Raw genomic sequence first — 12330 nt, 5'->3', positions numbered from 1 at the left:
TCACGGAACTGGGAAGGGGACTGGGAGGCACTGGGAGGTGTTGGGGGCAGTGGGAGGGGCACTGGGAGGCACTGGGGAGGACTGGGAGGTGCTGGGGGGGGACTGGGAGGGGACTGGGGGGACTGGGAGGGGACTGGGAGGGACTGGGAGGTGCTGGGTTCCCAACCCTTACAGGGGGGTTCCCAACCCTTACTGGGGGCTCCCAGCCCTTACTGGGGGGTCAATCTCTTACTGGGGGGTCCCAGCTCTTACTGGGGAGGTCCCAGCCCTTACTGGGGGGCTCCCAGCCCTTACTGGGGGTCCCATCCCTTACTGGGGGGTCCCATCCCTTACTGGGGGGTCCCATCCCTTACTGGGGGTTTCATCCCTTACTGGGGGCTCCCAACCCTTACTGGGGGGGTCAATCTCTTACTGGGGGGGTCCCAGCTCTTACTGGGGGGCTTCCAGCCCTTACTGGGGGGGTCAATCTCTTACTGGGGGGTCCCAGCTCTTACTGGGGGCTCCCAGCCCTTACTGGCGGGGGTCAATCTCTTACTGGGGGGTCCCAACTCTCACTGGGGGCTCCCAGCCCTTACTGGGGGGGGGTGAATCTCTTACTGGGGGGGTCCCAACTCTTACTGGGATGGCTCCCATCCCTTACTGGGGGGGTCAATCTCTTACTTGCGGGGCTCCCAGCCCTTACTGGGGAGGTCCCAACCCTTACTGGGGGGGTGAATCTCTTACTGGGTGGGGTCCCAACCCTTACTAGGGGACTCCCAGCTCTTACTGGGGAGGTCCCAACCCTTACTGGGGGGTTCCAGCCCTTACTGGGGGGCTCCCAGCCCTTACTGGGGGGCTCTCCCAACCCTTACTGGGGGGCTCCCAGCCCTTACTGGAGGGTTCCATCCCTTGCTGGGTGGCTCCCATCCCTTACTTGGGGGGTCAATCTCTTACTGGGGGGTCCCAATCCTTACTGGGAGGTTCCAGCCCTTACTGGGGGGTCCCATCCCTTACTGGGGGTTTCATCCCTTACTGGGGGGCTCCCAACCCTTACTGGGGGGGCTCCCATCCCTTACTGGGGGGCTCCCAGTCCTTTTGGGGAGTCAATCTCTTACTGGGGGGCTCCCATCCCTTACTGGGGGGCTCCCAGCTCTTACTGGGGAGGTCCCAACCCTTACTGGGGGACTCCCAGCTCTTAGGGGGGCTCCCAACCCTTACTGGGTGGCTGCCATCCCTTACTGGGGGGTCAATCTCTTACTGGGGGGTTCCATCCCTTACTGGGGGGCTCCCAGCTCTTACTGGGGGGTCCCATCCCTTACTGGGGGTTTCATCTCTTACTGGGGGCTCCCATCCCTTACTGGGGGGCTCCCAGTCCTTACTGGGGGGTTTTCTGCGCCAGCTCCCGGTTGAGGCGGTCGGTGAAGCCCTGCAGCAGCGTGTTCCCCCCGTGACGATGACGCTGCCGTAAAGACCCTGGTGGGGGGGGGGGACACAGAATGATGCCCCCCCTTTCAAATTACCCCCCCCCCAAAAAAAAAGCCCCCCCCCAAAAAAAAGCCCCCCCCCCCAAAAAAAAAGCCCCCCCCCAAAAAAAAGCCCCCCCCCCCCAAAAAAATAACCCACCGGGCGGATGTCGATGTCGCACATCCCGATGCTGGTGGTCACCACGTGCCCCACGCCCAGCATGGTGTTCCCAGAAAGGCCCTACGAGGGTGGTTTTTTTTTTTTTGGGGGGGGGTCCATAAGGGGCCCCCCCCCCCCCGGATTTTTGACCCCCCCCACCTTGACGTTGGAGGGGTCGAAGAGCCCCTCGGGGATGCGGAGCCGCTCGGCGCCGTAGTCGGTGTTGTAGCCGTTGGGCATCTCGTAGTGCACCGTGGGCATCTGGGCGGCCACCCTGGGGGGGGCGTGGGGGGGGGTCGCACACCCCGAGACCCCCCCCCGAAAAAAACCCTGACCCCCCCCCCCCCCCCCCCCCAGGCGCTCACTGCTCGTCGTAGGGCGAGTCGGAGACCTGCAGCACCGAGGCCTGGAAGTCCTGGATCACCTCCTGGGGGGGGGCAGGGAGGGGTTGGGGGGGGCACGTGGGGGGGCCAGGACCCCCCCCCCACACCTCCCCAGACACCCCCGTCCCCACAAAGCCCCCTGTCCCCACAAAGCCCCCCATCCCCATGCCCCCCCCCCCCCAAGTCCCCATAGGGCCCCCCATCCCCATGGACCCCCCCCCATCCCCATGCCCCCCCCCATCCCCATAGACCCCCCCATCCCCATGGACCCCCCAATCACCATGGGGCCCCCCCCATCCCCGCAGACCCCCCAGACCCCCCCGTCCCCATAGGGCCCCCCCATCCCCATGGCCCCCCAATCACCATGGGGGCCCCCCCATCCCCATAGACCCCCCCCATCCTCATGCCCCCCCCCCAAGTCCCCATAGGCCCCCCCCCATCCCCATGGCCCCCCCAATCACCATGGGACCCCCCCCCATCCCCATAGACCCCCCCCCATCCTCATGGCCCCCCCCCGTCCCCATGGGGCCCCCCATCCTCCCAGAGCCCCCCCGTCCCCATTGACCCCCCCCAATCCCCACAGACCCCCCCCCCATCCCCCCAAAAATGTCCCCCCCCCCCAAAAAATGCCCCCCCCCAAAAAGATTCCCCTTCCCCCCAAAAAAGTCCCCCCCAAAAAAATGTCCCCCCCAATGCCCCCCCCCAAAATGCCCCCTCCAAAATGTCCCCCCCAAAAATGCCCCCCCCAAAAAAAGATCCCCCTCCCAAAAAATGTCCTGCCCCCCCCAAAAGTGCCCCCGCCCCCCAAAAAATGTCCCCCTCCCCCACCAAAAAATGCCCCCACCCCCCAAAAGTGCCCCCCTCCCCCAAAATGCCCCCCCCCGAAAAATGCCCCCCCCCCAAAAAAAAGGGGGGGGGGGCGCACGTTGCAGGTGAAGTTGTGCCAGGACTTGGAGACCTGCGGCAGCTTCTCCTTCTTCTTCCAGTTGGGGGGGGCCCCCTCCCGCACCGGCTCCTGGGGGCGGGGCCAGGACAAAGGGGCGTGGTCAGAAAAGGGGGCGTGGTCAGAAAAGGGGGTGTGGTCAGGAAAGGGGGCGTGGTCAGAGAAAAGGGGGTGTGGTCAGGAAAAGGGGTCGTGGTCAGAAAAGGGGGCGTGGTCAGAAAAGGGGGCGTGGTCAGGAAAAGGGGGCGTGGTTATGCAAAGCTAAGGGGGCGAGGCTGGATTGCAGCTGGGAGGAGGTGAAGGGGGTGGGGCTTTGCCAGGGAAAAGGGGGCGTGGTCAGGGAAAAGGGGGCGTGGTCAGGGAAAATGGGCGTGGTCAGGGAAAGGGGGCGTGGTCAAAAAGGGGCGTGGTTATGCAAAACTAAGGGGGCGAGGCTGGGCCAGGCTGCAGCTGGAAGGGGGGGTGATGGGGATGGGGCTTTGCCAGGGAAAGGGGGCGTGGTCGGGGAAAAGGGGGTGTGGCCAGAAAGGGGCGTGGTCATGAAAGGGGGCGTAGTCAGAAAAATGGGCGTGGTCAGAAAAGGGGGCGTGGTCCAAAAGGGGGCGTGGTTATGCAAAACTAAGGGGGTGAGGCGGGGCCAGGCTGCAGCTGGGGGGGGGGGGTGAAGGGGGCGGGGCTTTGCCAGGAAAAGGGGCGTGGTCAGGGAAAAGGGGCGTGGTCATGAAAAGGGGGCGTGGTCAGAAAGTGGGCGTTGTCATGAAAGGGGGCGTGGTCAGGAAAAGGGGGCGTGGTTATGCAAAGCTAAGGGGGCGAGGCTGGATTGCAGCAGGGAGGGGGTGAAGGGGGTGGGGCTTTGCCAGGGAAAAGGGGGCGTGGTCAGGGAAAAGGGGCGTGGTCAGAAAGTGGGCGTGGTTATGCAAAACTAAGGGGGCGAGGCGGGGCCAGGCTGCAGCTGGAGGGGGGGGGTGAAGGGGGTGGGGCTTTACCCGGGAAAGGGGGCGTGGTCAGAAAAGGGGGGCGTGGTCAGGAAAGGGGGCGTGGTCAGAGAAGGGGGCGTGGTCAGAAAAGGGGGGCGTGGTTATGCAAAACTAAGGGGGCGAGGCGGGGCCAGGCTGCAGCTGGGAGGGGGTGAAGGGGGTGGGGCTTTGCCAGGAAAAGGGGGCGTGGTCAGGGAAAGGGGGCGTGGTCAGGAAAAGGGGGCGTGGTCAGGAAAGGGGCGTGGTCAGGAAAAGGGGGCGTGGTTATGCAAAACTAATGGGGCGAGGCGGGGCCAGGCTGCAGCTTGGGGGGGTGAAGGGGGTGGGGCTTTGCCAGGGAAAGGGGGCGTGGTCAGGGGAAAGGGGGCGTGGTCAGGGAAAAGGGGGCGTGGTCAGGGAAAAGGGGGCGTGGTCAGGGAAAAGGGGGCGTGGTTATGCAAAACTAATGGGGCGAGGCGGGGCCAGGCTGCAGCTGGAAGGGGGTGAAGGGGGTGGGGCTTTGCCAGGGAAAAGGGGGCGTGGTCAGGGAAAGGGGGCGTGGTCAGGGAAAAAGGGGGCGTGGTCAGGGAAAATGGGCGTGGCCAGGAAAATGGGGCGTGGTCCAAGGGGGCGTGGTTATGCAAAACTAAGGGGGCAGAGGCGGGGCCAGGCTGCAGCTGGAAGGGGGTGAAGGGGGTGGGGCTTTGCCAGGGAAAAGGGGGCGTGGTCAGGGAAAGGGGGCGTGGTCAGGGAAAAGGGGGCGTGGTCAGGGAAAAGGGGGCGTGGCCAGAAAGGGGGCGTGGTTATGCAAAGCTAAGGGGCGAGGCTGGGCTGCAGCCGGAAGGGGGGTGAAGGGGGTGGGGCTTGCGGGAGCCCCGCCCACAATGGGTGGGGGCAAGCGGAGGGGGGTGGAGCCTCGCAGGCCACGCCCCCCACGGGGTGGCGCCCTGCCCCTTAAAGGGGCGTGGCCGAGTGGGCGGGGCCGCCCTTAAAGGCACGGCGCGCCTAAGGGAGGAGGCGGGGCTGTCTGTCCAACGGGCGGGGCCGAACGGGTTCCCGCTCTCCCATTGGGTGTTCCCGGGGTTCGGGGGGGGGGGCGTGTCCCGCGGTGGCCCCGCCCCCCCCACCTTGGCGGCGATCATGTAGGGGGGCACGATGTCGATGTTGAGCTCCTGGAAGAGCTCCCGGCACTGCATGGAGATGAAGTCCCCGGCCAGCGGCGACTTCACGATGCCTGCGGGGAGACCGTGAGACCCCCCCCCCCGGGACCCCCCCCACACACCGGGACCCCCATGAGACCCCCCCCCGGGACCTCCCCAAGACCCCCCCCCCCCGGGAACCCCCAGAAGCTTCCAGGCCCCCCCTATAACCCCCCTGGGATCCTCCTGAGACCCCCCGGGGACCTCCCCAAGACCCCCATGAGACCCCCCCCCCCCCCCCCCAGACCCCCCAAGACCAACCCTGGACCCCCCAGAAGCCCCCGGGAACCCCCCCGCCCCAGGACCCCCTCCGACCCCCCCCCCAAAACCCCCCAGAACCCTCATGAGACACCCCCCCCCCCCCCTCCCGGGACCTCCCCAAGACCCCCCCCGGGACCCCCAGAGACCCCCCCAGGACCCCCCCAGAAGCCCCCGGGACCCCTTCCCAGGACCCCCCCCCCCCCCCCCCCCCCCAGCAAGACCCCCATGAGACCCCCCCCCCCCCCCCCCCGGGACCCCCCCCCCCAGGACCCCCATGAGACCCCCCAAGAGGACCCCCCGGCCCCCTCCAGCCCCCCCGCCCCCCTAAGACCCCCCCAGCCCCCCCAGCACCCCCAATCCCCCCAGCCCCCCCCGGCCCCTCCCGGCCCCCCCAACCCCCCCCCCCCCCCCCCCCAGGCCCCCCCAAGACCCCCCCAGCCCCCCAAGCCCCCCAAGCCCCCCAGCCCCCCCAGTCCCCCCAAGACCCCCCAAGCCCCCCAGCCCCCCCAGGCCCCCAAGCCCCCCAGACCCCCCCAAGGCCCCCCCCAGCCCCCCCAGCCCCCCAGCCTCCCCCAACCCCCCAATCCCCCCCAAGACCCCCCCAAGCCCCCCAGCCCCCAAGACCCCCAGTCCCCCCCACCCCCAGCCTCCCCCAACCCCCCCAGCCCCCCAAGACCCCCCCACCCCCCCCCCCGCCCCCCCAAGCCCCCCCCGGCCCCCCCACCTTGCTGCAGGATGTAGCCGTCGTGCACGGGGATGGCGGTGGTGTGCGTGGCGCCGCTGTCCAGCACCAGCCCCGTGCTGCGCCCGTTGGCGAAGCTGCGCCCGGGGGGGGTCAAGGGCCGCTAACGAGGGGGGCCGCTAACGAGGGGGCCGCTAACGAGGGGTTCCCCTAATGAAGGGTCCCCATAATGAGGGGTTCCTCTAATGAGAGGACCCCATAATGAGGGGTCCCGCTAACAAGGGGTCCCCCCACCGGGTCCCATTAACGAGGATGGGTCCCACTAATGAGGGGTCCCACTAATGAGGGGTCCCACTAATGAGGGGTCCCGCTAACGAGGGGTCTCCCTAACAAGGGGTCTCCCTAACGAAGGGTCTCCATAATGAGAGGTCCCACTAATGAGGGGTCCTCCTAACGAGGGGTCACCCAGGGGACAGCGGGGGGACACTCCGGGGATACCCGGGGGACACCTTGGCGACACCCATGGGGCACCTCAGGGACACCTTGGGGACACCCAGGGGACACCCTGGGGACACTTTAGGGACACCCAGGGGACACCCTGGGGACACCCATGGGGCACCTCGGGGACACCTTGGGGACACCTTGGGGACAGTCATGGGGCACCTTGGGGACACCCAGGGGACACCCTCGGGACACCCAGGGGATGCTTTGGGGATGCTTTGGGGATACCCATGGGAGACACCCTGGGGACACCCATGGGGCACCTCGGGGACACCTTGGGGATGCTTTGGGGATACCTGGGGGATACCCGGGAGACACCTTGGGGACACCCATGGGGCACCTTGGGGACACTTCGGGGACAACTTGGGGACACCATGGGGACACCCAGGGGATGCTTTGGGATGCTTTGGAGATACCCGGGGGACACCTTGGGGACACCTTGGGGACACCGTGGGGACACCGTGAGGACACCCAGGGGACACTTTGGGGAAACCCTGGGGACACCTTGGGGACACCCAGGGGACACCCTCAGAACACCCAAGGGATGCTTTGGGGATGCTTTGGGGATACCTGGGGGATACCCGGGGGACACCCTGGGGACACCCATGGGGCACCTCGAGGACACTTTGGGGACACCTTGGGGACACCATGGGGACACCCTCGGGACACCCAGGGAACACCTTGGGGACACCCAGGGGATGCTTTGGGGACACCCAAGGGATGCTTTGGGAACACCCAGGGGACACCCAGGGGATACCTGGGGGACACCTTGGGGACACCCATGGGGCACCTCGGGGACACTTTGGGGACACCTTGGAGACACCCAGGGGACACCCTCGGGACACCCAGGGGACAGCTTGGGGACACCTTGGGGACACCCAGGGGACACCCAGGGGATGCTTTGGGGATGCTTTGGGGATACCCAGGGGACACCTTGGGGACACCCATGGGGCACCTCAGGGACACCTCGGGGACACCTCGGGGACACCTCGGGGACACCTTGGGGACACCCAGGGGACACCGTGGGGACACCGGGGGGGGGATACGCGGTGAGCACGGCCGTCTTGCAGAGGAAGAAGGCGGGGATGTTGTAGTGCTCGAACATCAGCTCCGTCAGCTTCTCCCGCTTGGCCCGGGTGTTCCACTGGGGGGGGGGGACACAGGGGACAGCGTGGGGACACCCGGGGGGCTTCGACACCCCGGGGGGGGGGGGAAATGGGGGGGGGGCACTTACGGGGGCTTCAGACATGAGGACGGGGTGCAGCCCCGGCTCCGACTTGACGTGCTTGCCGTAGGTGTGGTCCAGGATGGCCTGGAAGCACTCCCAGTCCTCGACTGGGATGGGGGGGGGGGGCAGTGGGATGGGGGGGGGGCACTGGGACACGGGGGGGGGGGGGCTACGGGGACATTGGGGGGGGGGCACAGCTCCCGGGACCCCGCGGGACGGCCCCCGTGGTCCTCCGTGGGGACCCCAAGAAGCGGAAACGGGACATGGGGGGGGGGGGTATGGGGACATGGGGGGGCACGGGGACACGGGGGGGGGCATGGGGACATGGGGGGGCCACGGGGGGGTCACAGCTCCCAGGACCCCCCAGGATGACCCCAGTGGCCCTCCATGGGGACCCCAAGAAGCAGAAACGGGATGGGGGGGGCACGGGGACATGGGGGGGCATGGGGACATGGGGGGGGCAAGGGGACACGGGGGGGCACAAGGACACGGGGGGGGGCATGGGGACATGGGGGGGGCCACGGGGGGGGGGTCACAGCTCCCAGGACCCCCCAGGATGACCCCAGTTGCCCTCCGTGGGAACCCCAAGCATCGTAAATGGGACGTGGGGGGGGGTTATGGGGACATGGCGGGGGCAAGGGGACACGGGGGGGGGCACAAGGACACGGGGGGGGTCATAGGGACTGGGGGGGCCACGGGGGGGGGAAACAGCTCCCAGGACCCCCCAGGATGACCCCAGTTGCCCTCCGTGGGGACCCCGACCGGCACACCCGGGACGCAGCGGGGCGTCCCCATCCCCCGTGCGGGTGTCCCGGTGCGCCCCCCCCCCCCAAATCCCCCCGGTACCCCCCCATCCCCCCGGTACCCCCCCCCCCGGTGCCCCCCCGCCCCCCGGCTCACTCATGCCGTTCTTGAGGGGCGAGAGCACCTCCATGCCCTCGCGGGCCACGTGCAGGGCGTTGGTGTCGATGTAGAACGCCCTCCCCCCCTTCTTGTCCTTGTCCCCGTCCAGCTCCAGCGCCGCCTCCTCGGGGGACAGGAGCCCCACCGTGGTGGGGAAGTCGGCCTTGGGGGGGGGGGGGGATTTATTTTTTTGGGGGGGGGGGGGACACGCACGGTCCGACCCCCCCCCCCACCTCCGACCCGACATACCTTGGGGCAATCCTCCCCGGCGTAGCCGGCGCGCACCGAGAAGGAGCCGATGTCGAAGACCAGGGCCCCCACCTCGTCTGGGGGGGGGGGGACACGTCATCCCAGTACCCCCCGTTAGCCCAGTACCCCCCAGTACCCCCCAGTGACCCCCCATTACCCCAGTACCCCCCAGTACCCCCCCCCATTATCCCAGTACCCCTCCTTTTATCCCAGTACCCCCCATTATCCCAGTACCCCCCATTATCCCAGTACCCCCCATTATCCCAGTACCCCCCAGTGACACCCCATTATCCCAGTACCCCCCAGTACCCCCCCCCCCATTACCCCAGTACCCCCCAGTACCCCCCAGTGACACCCCATTATCCCAGTACCCCCCAGTACCCCCCATTACCCCAGTACCCCAGTACCCCCCAGTACCCCTAGTACCCCCCCATTATCTCCCCATTATCCCCGTGTCCCCCCATCCCAGTACCCCCCAGTGCCCCCCAGTACGCCCCCATTATCCCAGTACGCCCCCATTATCCCAGTACCCGCCAGTACCCCCCATTATCCCAGTACCCCCCAGTACCCCCCAATACCCCCCATTGCCCGAGTACCCCCCATTATCCCAGTACCCCCCATTATCCCCGTGCCTCTCCATCCCAGTACCCTTCCCCTTATCCCAGTACCCCCCCCCATTTATCCCAGTACCCCCAGTACGCCCCCCAATACCCCCCAGTGCCCCCCAATACCCCCCATTACCCCAGTACCCTCATTATCCCCATGCCCCTCCATCCCAGTACCCTTCCCCATATCCCAGTACTCCCCCATTTATCCCAGTACCCCCCAGTGCCCCCCAGTACCCCCCAGTCCCCCCCCCATTACCCCAGTACCCCCATTATCCCCGTGCCACCCCCATCCCAGTACCCCTCCCCTTATCCCAGTGCCCCCCAGTACCTCCCAGTACCCCCCAGTACCCCCCAGTACCCCCCATTACCCCATCACCCCCTTTTATCCCCCTGCCCCCCCATCTCAATACCCCTCCCCTTATCCCAGCACCCCCCATTATCCCAGTGCCCCCCAGTACCCCCCAGTGCCCCCCAGTGCCCCCCAGTACCCCCTCCATAGACCCCCCCGCTCATGGCGGCGGCCGCGGGGTTCAGCACTGGACAGCGCCTGGCGCGGGGGGGGGGGGGGGGGGGGGGGGGGGCAGGTTGGGGGGGGGGGGCCGCGCCGCAGCCAATCAGCGCCCGCCACCCCCCCCGCGGCGAGCGCTGATTGGCTGCCGCCGCAGACAATGAGGGACGGGGCTCACGGAAGGGGCAGGCGCGGGGGGGCGTGGCTTTGATGGGGGGCGTGGCTTTGGTGAAGGGGGCGTGGCTTTAAAGGGGGCGTGGCTTAAAGGGGTGGGCGTGGCTCGGGGAGGGGGCGTGGTTTTAGAGAGGGGAGGGGGTGAGGGGCGGGGCTTAGGGAGCGGGTGCGGGTGTAGGGAGGGGCGGGGGAGTGAGGGGGCGTGGCCTAGCGGGACTGGGCGTGGCCTAGTAGGTGTGGGCGTGGCCTAGGGGTGGTGGGCGTGGCCTGGCGGGAGGTGGGCGTGGCTTAGGGGCTGGATCCCTCCGCGCCGAGTCCCGGCCGGGCGCTGCGAGCGGATCCTTCCGCCTCCGGCGGAAAGCCTCGTTGCCCCGGCAACCGCCCCCTCCCCCCGATTTTTTAATCATTTTAATTAATTAATTTATTTATTTTAAATTATTTTTTCGCAGGGAGGAGCCTCGCGGACCCCCCCGAGAGGGGAAGGTGGGGGGGGGGGGGGCGTTAATGGGGGGTCGGGGGCGTCCTGGGGGTCTGGGGGGGGGGGTCCCCAAATACCTGGGGTCCTATGGGGGTGGGGGGGGGGGCTGAGGGTCCTGGGAAAGGGGGGGGGGGTTGGGACACCTGGGGGGGTCCTTGGGGTCCCCAACAGCCCCCCCCCGACACCCCCCGCTCCCCACTGCCCCCCCCCCCCATTTGTGTCCCCCTTTGCCCCCCCAGCCCCACCCACCCCACCCGGAGGGGCCCCTCCCCACCCTGAAAGGGGGCGGGGCTTCCCGCTGGCCACGCCCACTGTGCAGAGTGGGCGTGGCCTGGCTCACCTCCCCCAGGGAGGGGGCGGGGCTTGCATTGGCCACGCCCACTGCGCAGAGTGGGCGTGGCCTGGCTTAGCCCCGCCCACGGGCACTGCACAGAGGGGCGGGGCTACCCTTGACCCCGCCCAGAAAGGGGGCGGGGCTTCCCGTGGCCACACCCCCCGTTCTCCTCCCCCACCCCCCCTATTTTATTTTACCCCCCCCCCCCAATAAAAATAAAGGAAAAAAAAGCCTCAAAAACCCCAAATAACCCCCAAAAAAACCCGGGGGGGGGGGGGCAGCGACGACACGGAGCTGCACCAAGGTCTACGTTTATTTGGGGGGGGGGCGGGGGGGGGGATATGTACAGGGTCTATTCACAGCGGGGGGGGGGGGGGCACAGCAGGGCCCCCCACGGGGCCGGGGGGCGCGGCGGGGGGGGGGGCCCCGGGGGGGCTGTAAACATTTCGCCACTCTCAGTAGAAACGGGGGGGGGGGGGGGGTGGGGGAGGGGTTGCAAGGGGCCCCCCCCCCCCCTCACGCCCCCCCCCCCGCGGGAGGTAGAGGCTGTCGGAGCCGGGGGGGAACCTAATATTTGGGGGGGGGGGGGGGGCCGGGGGGGACCCCAATATAGGGGGGGCCAGGGGGGGGTCCCAAATGGGCGGGGGCTGGGGGACCCCAATGTTTGGGGGGGGCCCCAAATTGGGGGGGGGGGGGGGGGGCAGGAGGGGGGACCCAATATTGGGGGGGGGGGCGGGGGAGGCCCCGGCATTGGGGGGGGATCCAGGGGGGGACCCCAATACGGGGGGGGGGGGCCAGTATTGGGGGGGGCGGGGGGGACCCCGAATTTAAGGGGGGGGACGGGAGGGACCCCAAGTTTTTGGGGGGGGGGGGCCGGGGGGGGCCCCTACATTCATCAGCGCCTGCCCCCAATGGGTTGGCACGGGGGGGGGGGGGGGCGTTGTTATTGCTCCGGGGGGGGGCAGAAATTTGGGGGGGGGCAAATTTCTCCCCCGGAATGACCCAAATTTTTATGGGGGGGGGGGGGCGGGGTCATGCAGGGGGGAGGGGCTGCCTGGGGGGGGGTTAATTATTATTATTGTTTTTCATTTAAAAGCCACCAAATGGCCCCAAAACACCCCCTAAAAAAAGGGGGCGGGGCTCCAGCCCGGGGGCGTGGCTTGGAGCGAGGGGGCGTGGCCTGGACCAGAGGGGGCGTGGCCTGACCCGAGGGGGCGTGGCCTGACCCGAGGGGGCGTGGCCTGAGCCATAGGGCTCAGCTAAGGGGCTGCCCAGAGGGGGCGTGGCCAGACACTGAGGGGGGCGTGGCCAACACGGGAGG

At 68.2% G+C, this 12330-nt stretch overlaps 1 protein-coding gene across 1 annotated transcript; it reads right to left on the bottom strand.

Moving 5' to 3' along the window:
• Positions 1–1339: 1339 nt before the first annotated feature.
• On the bottom strand, positions 1340–10072 carry ACTL6B (actin like 6B). Its single transcript, XM_066985264.1, is given in 13 exon segments — positions 1340–1428; positions 1431–1452; positions 1603–1683; positions 1762–1876; positions 1968–2029; positions 2911–3000; positions 5012–5118; positions 6069–6163; positions 7574–7671; positions 7762–7862; positions 8656–8821; positions 8908–8984; positions 10004–10072. Coding segments are annotated over 13 exon segments (1113 nt in total). The 5' UTR covers positions 10029–10072; the 3' UTR covers positions 1340–1354.
• Between the last annotated feature and the right edge of the window lie 2258 nt (positions 10073–12330).

Source organism: Anser cygnoides, chromosome 31 (genome assembly GCF_040182565.1).
Source record: "Anser cygnoides isolate HZ-2024a breed goose chromosome 31, Taihu_goose_T2T_genome, whole genome shotgun sequence".
NCBI lineage: Eukaryota > Metazoa > Chordata > Aves > Anseriformes > Anatidae > Anser > Anser cygnoides.
The sequence above is the reverse complement of the archived record's forward strand: the minus strand, read 5'-3'. Positions and strand labels throughout refer to the sequence as shown.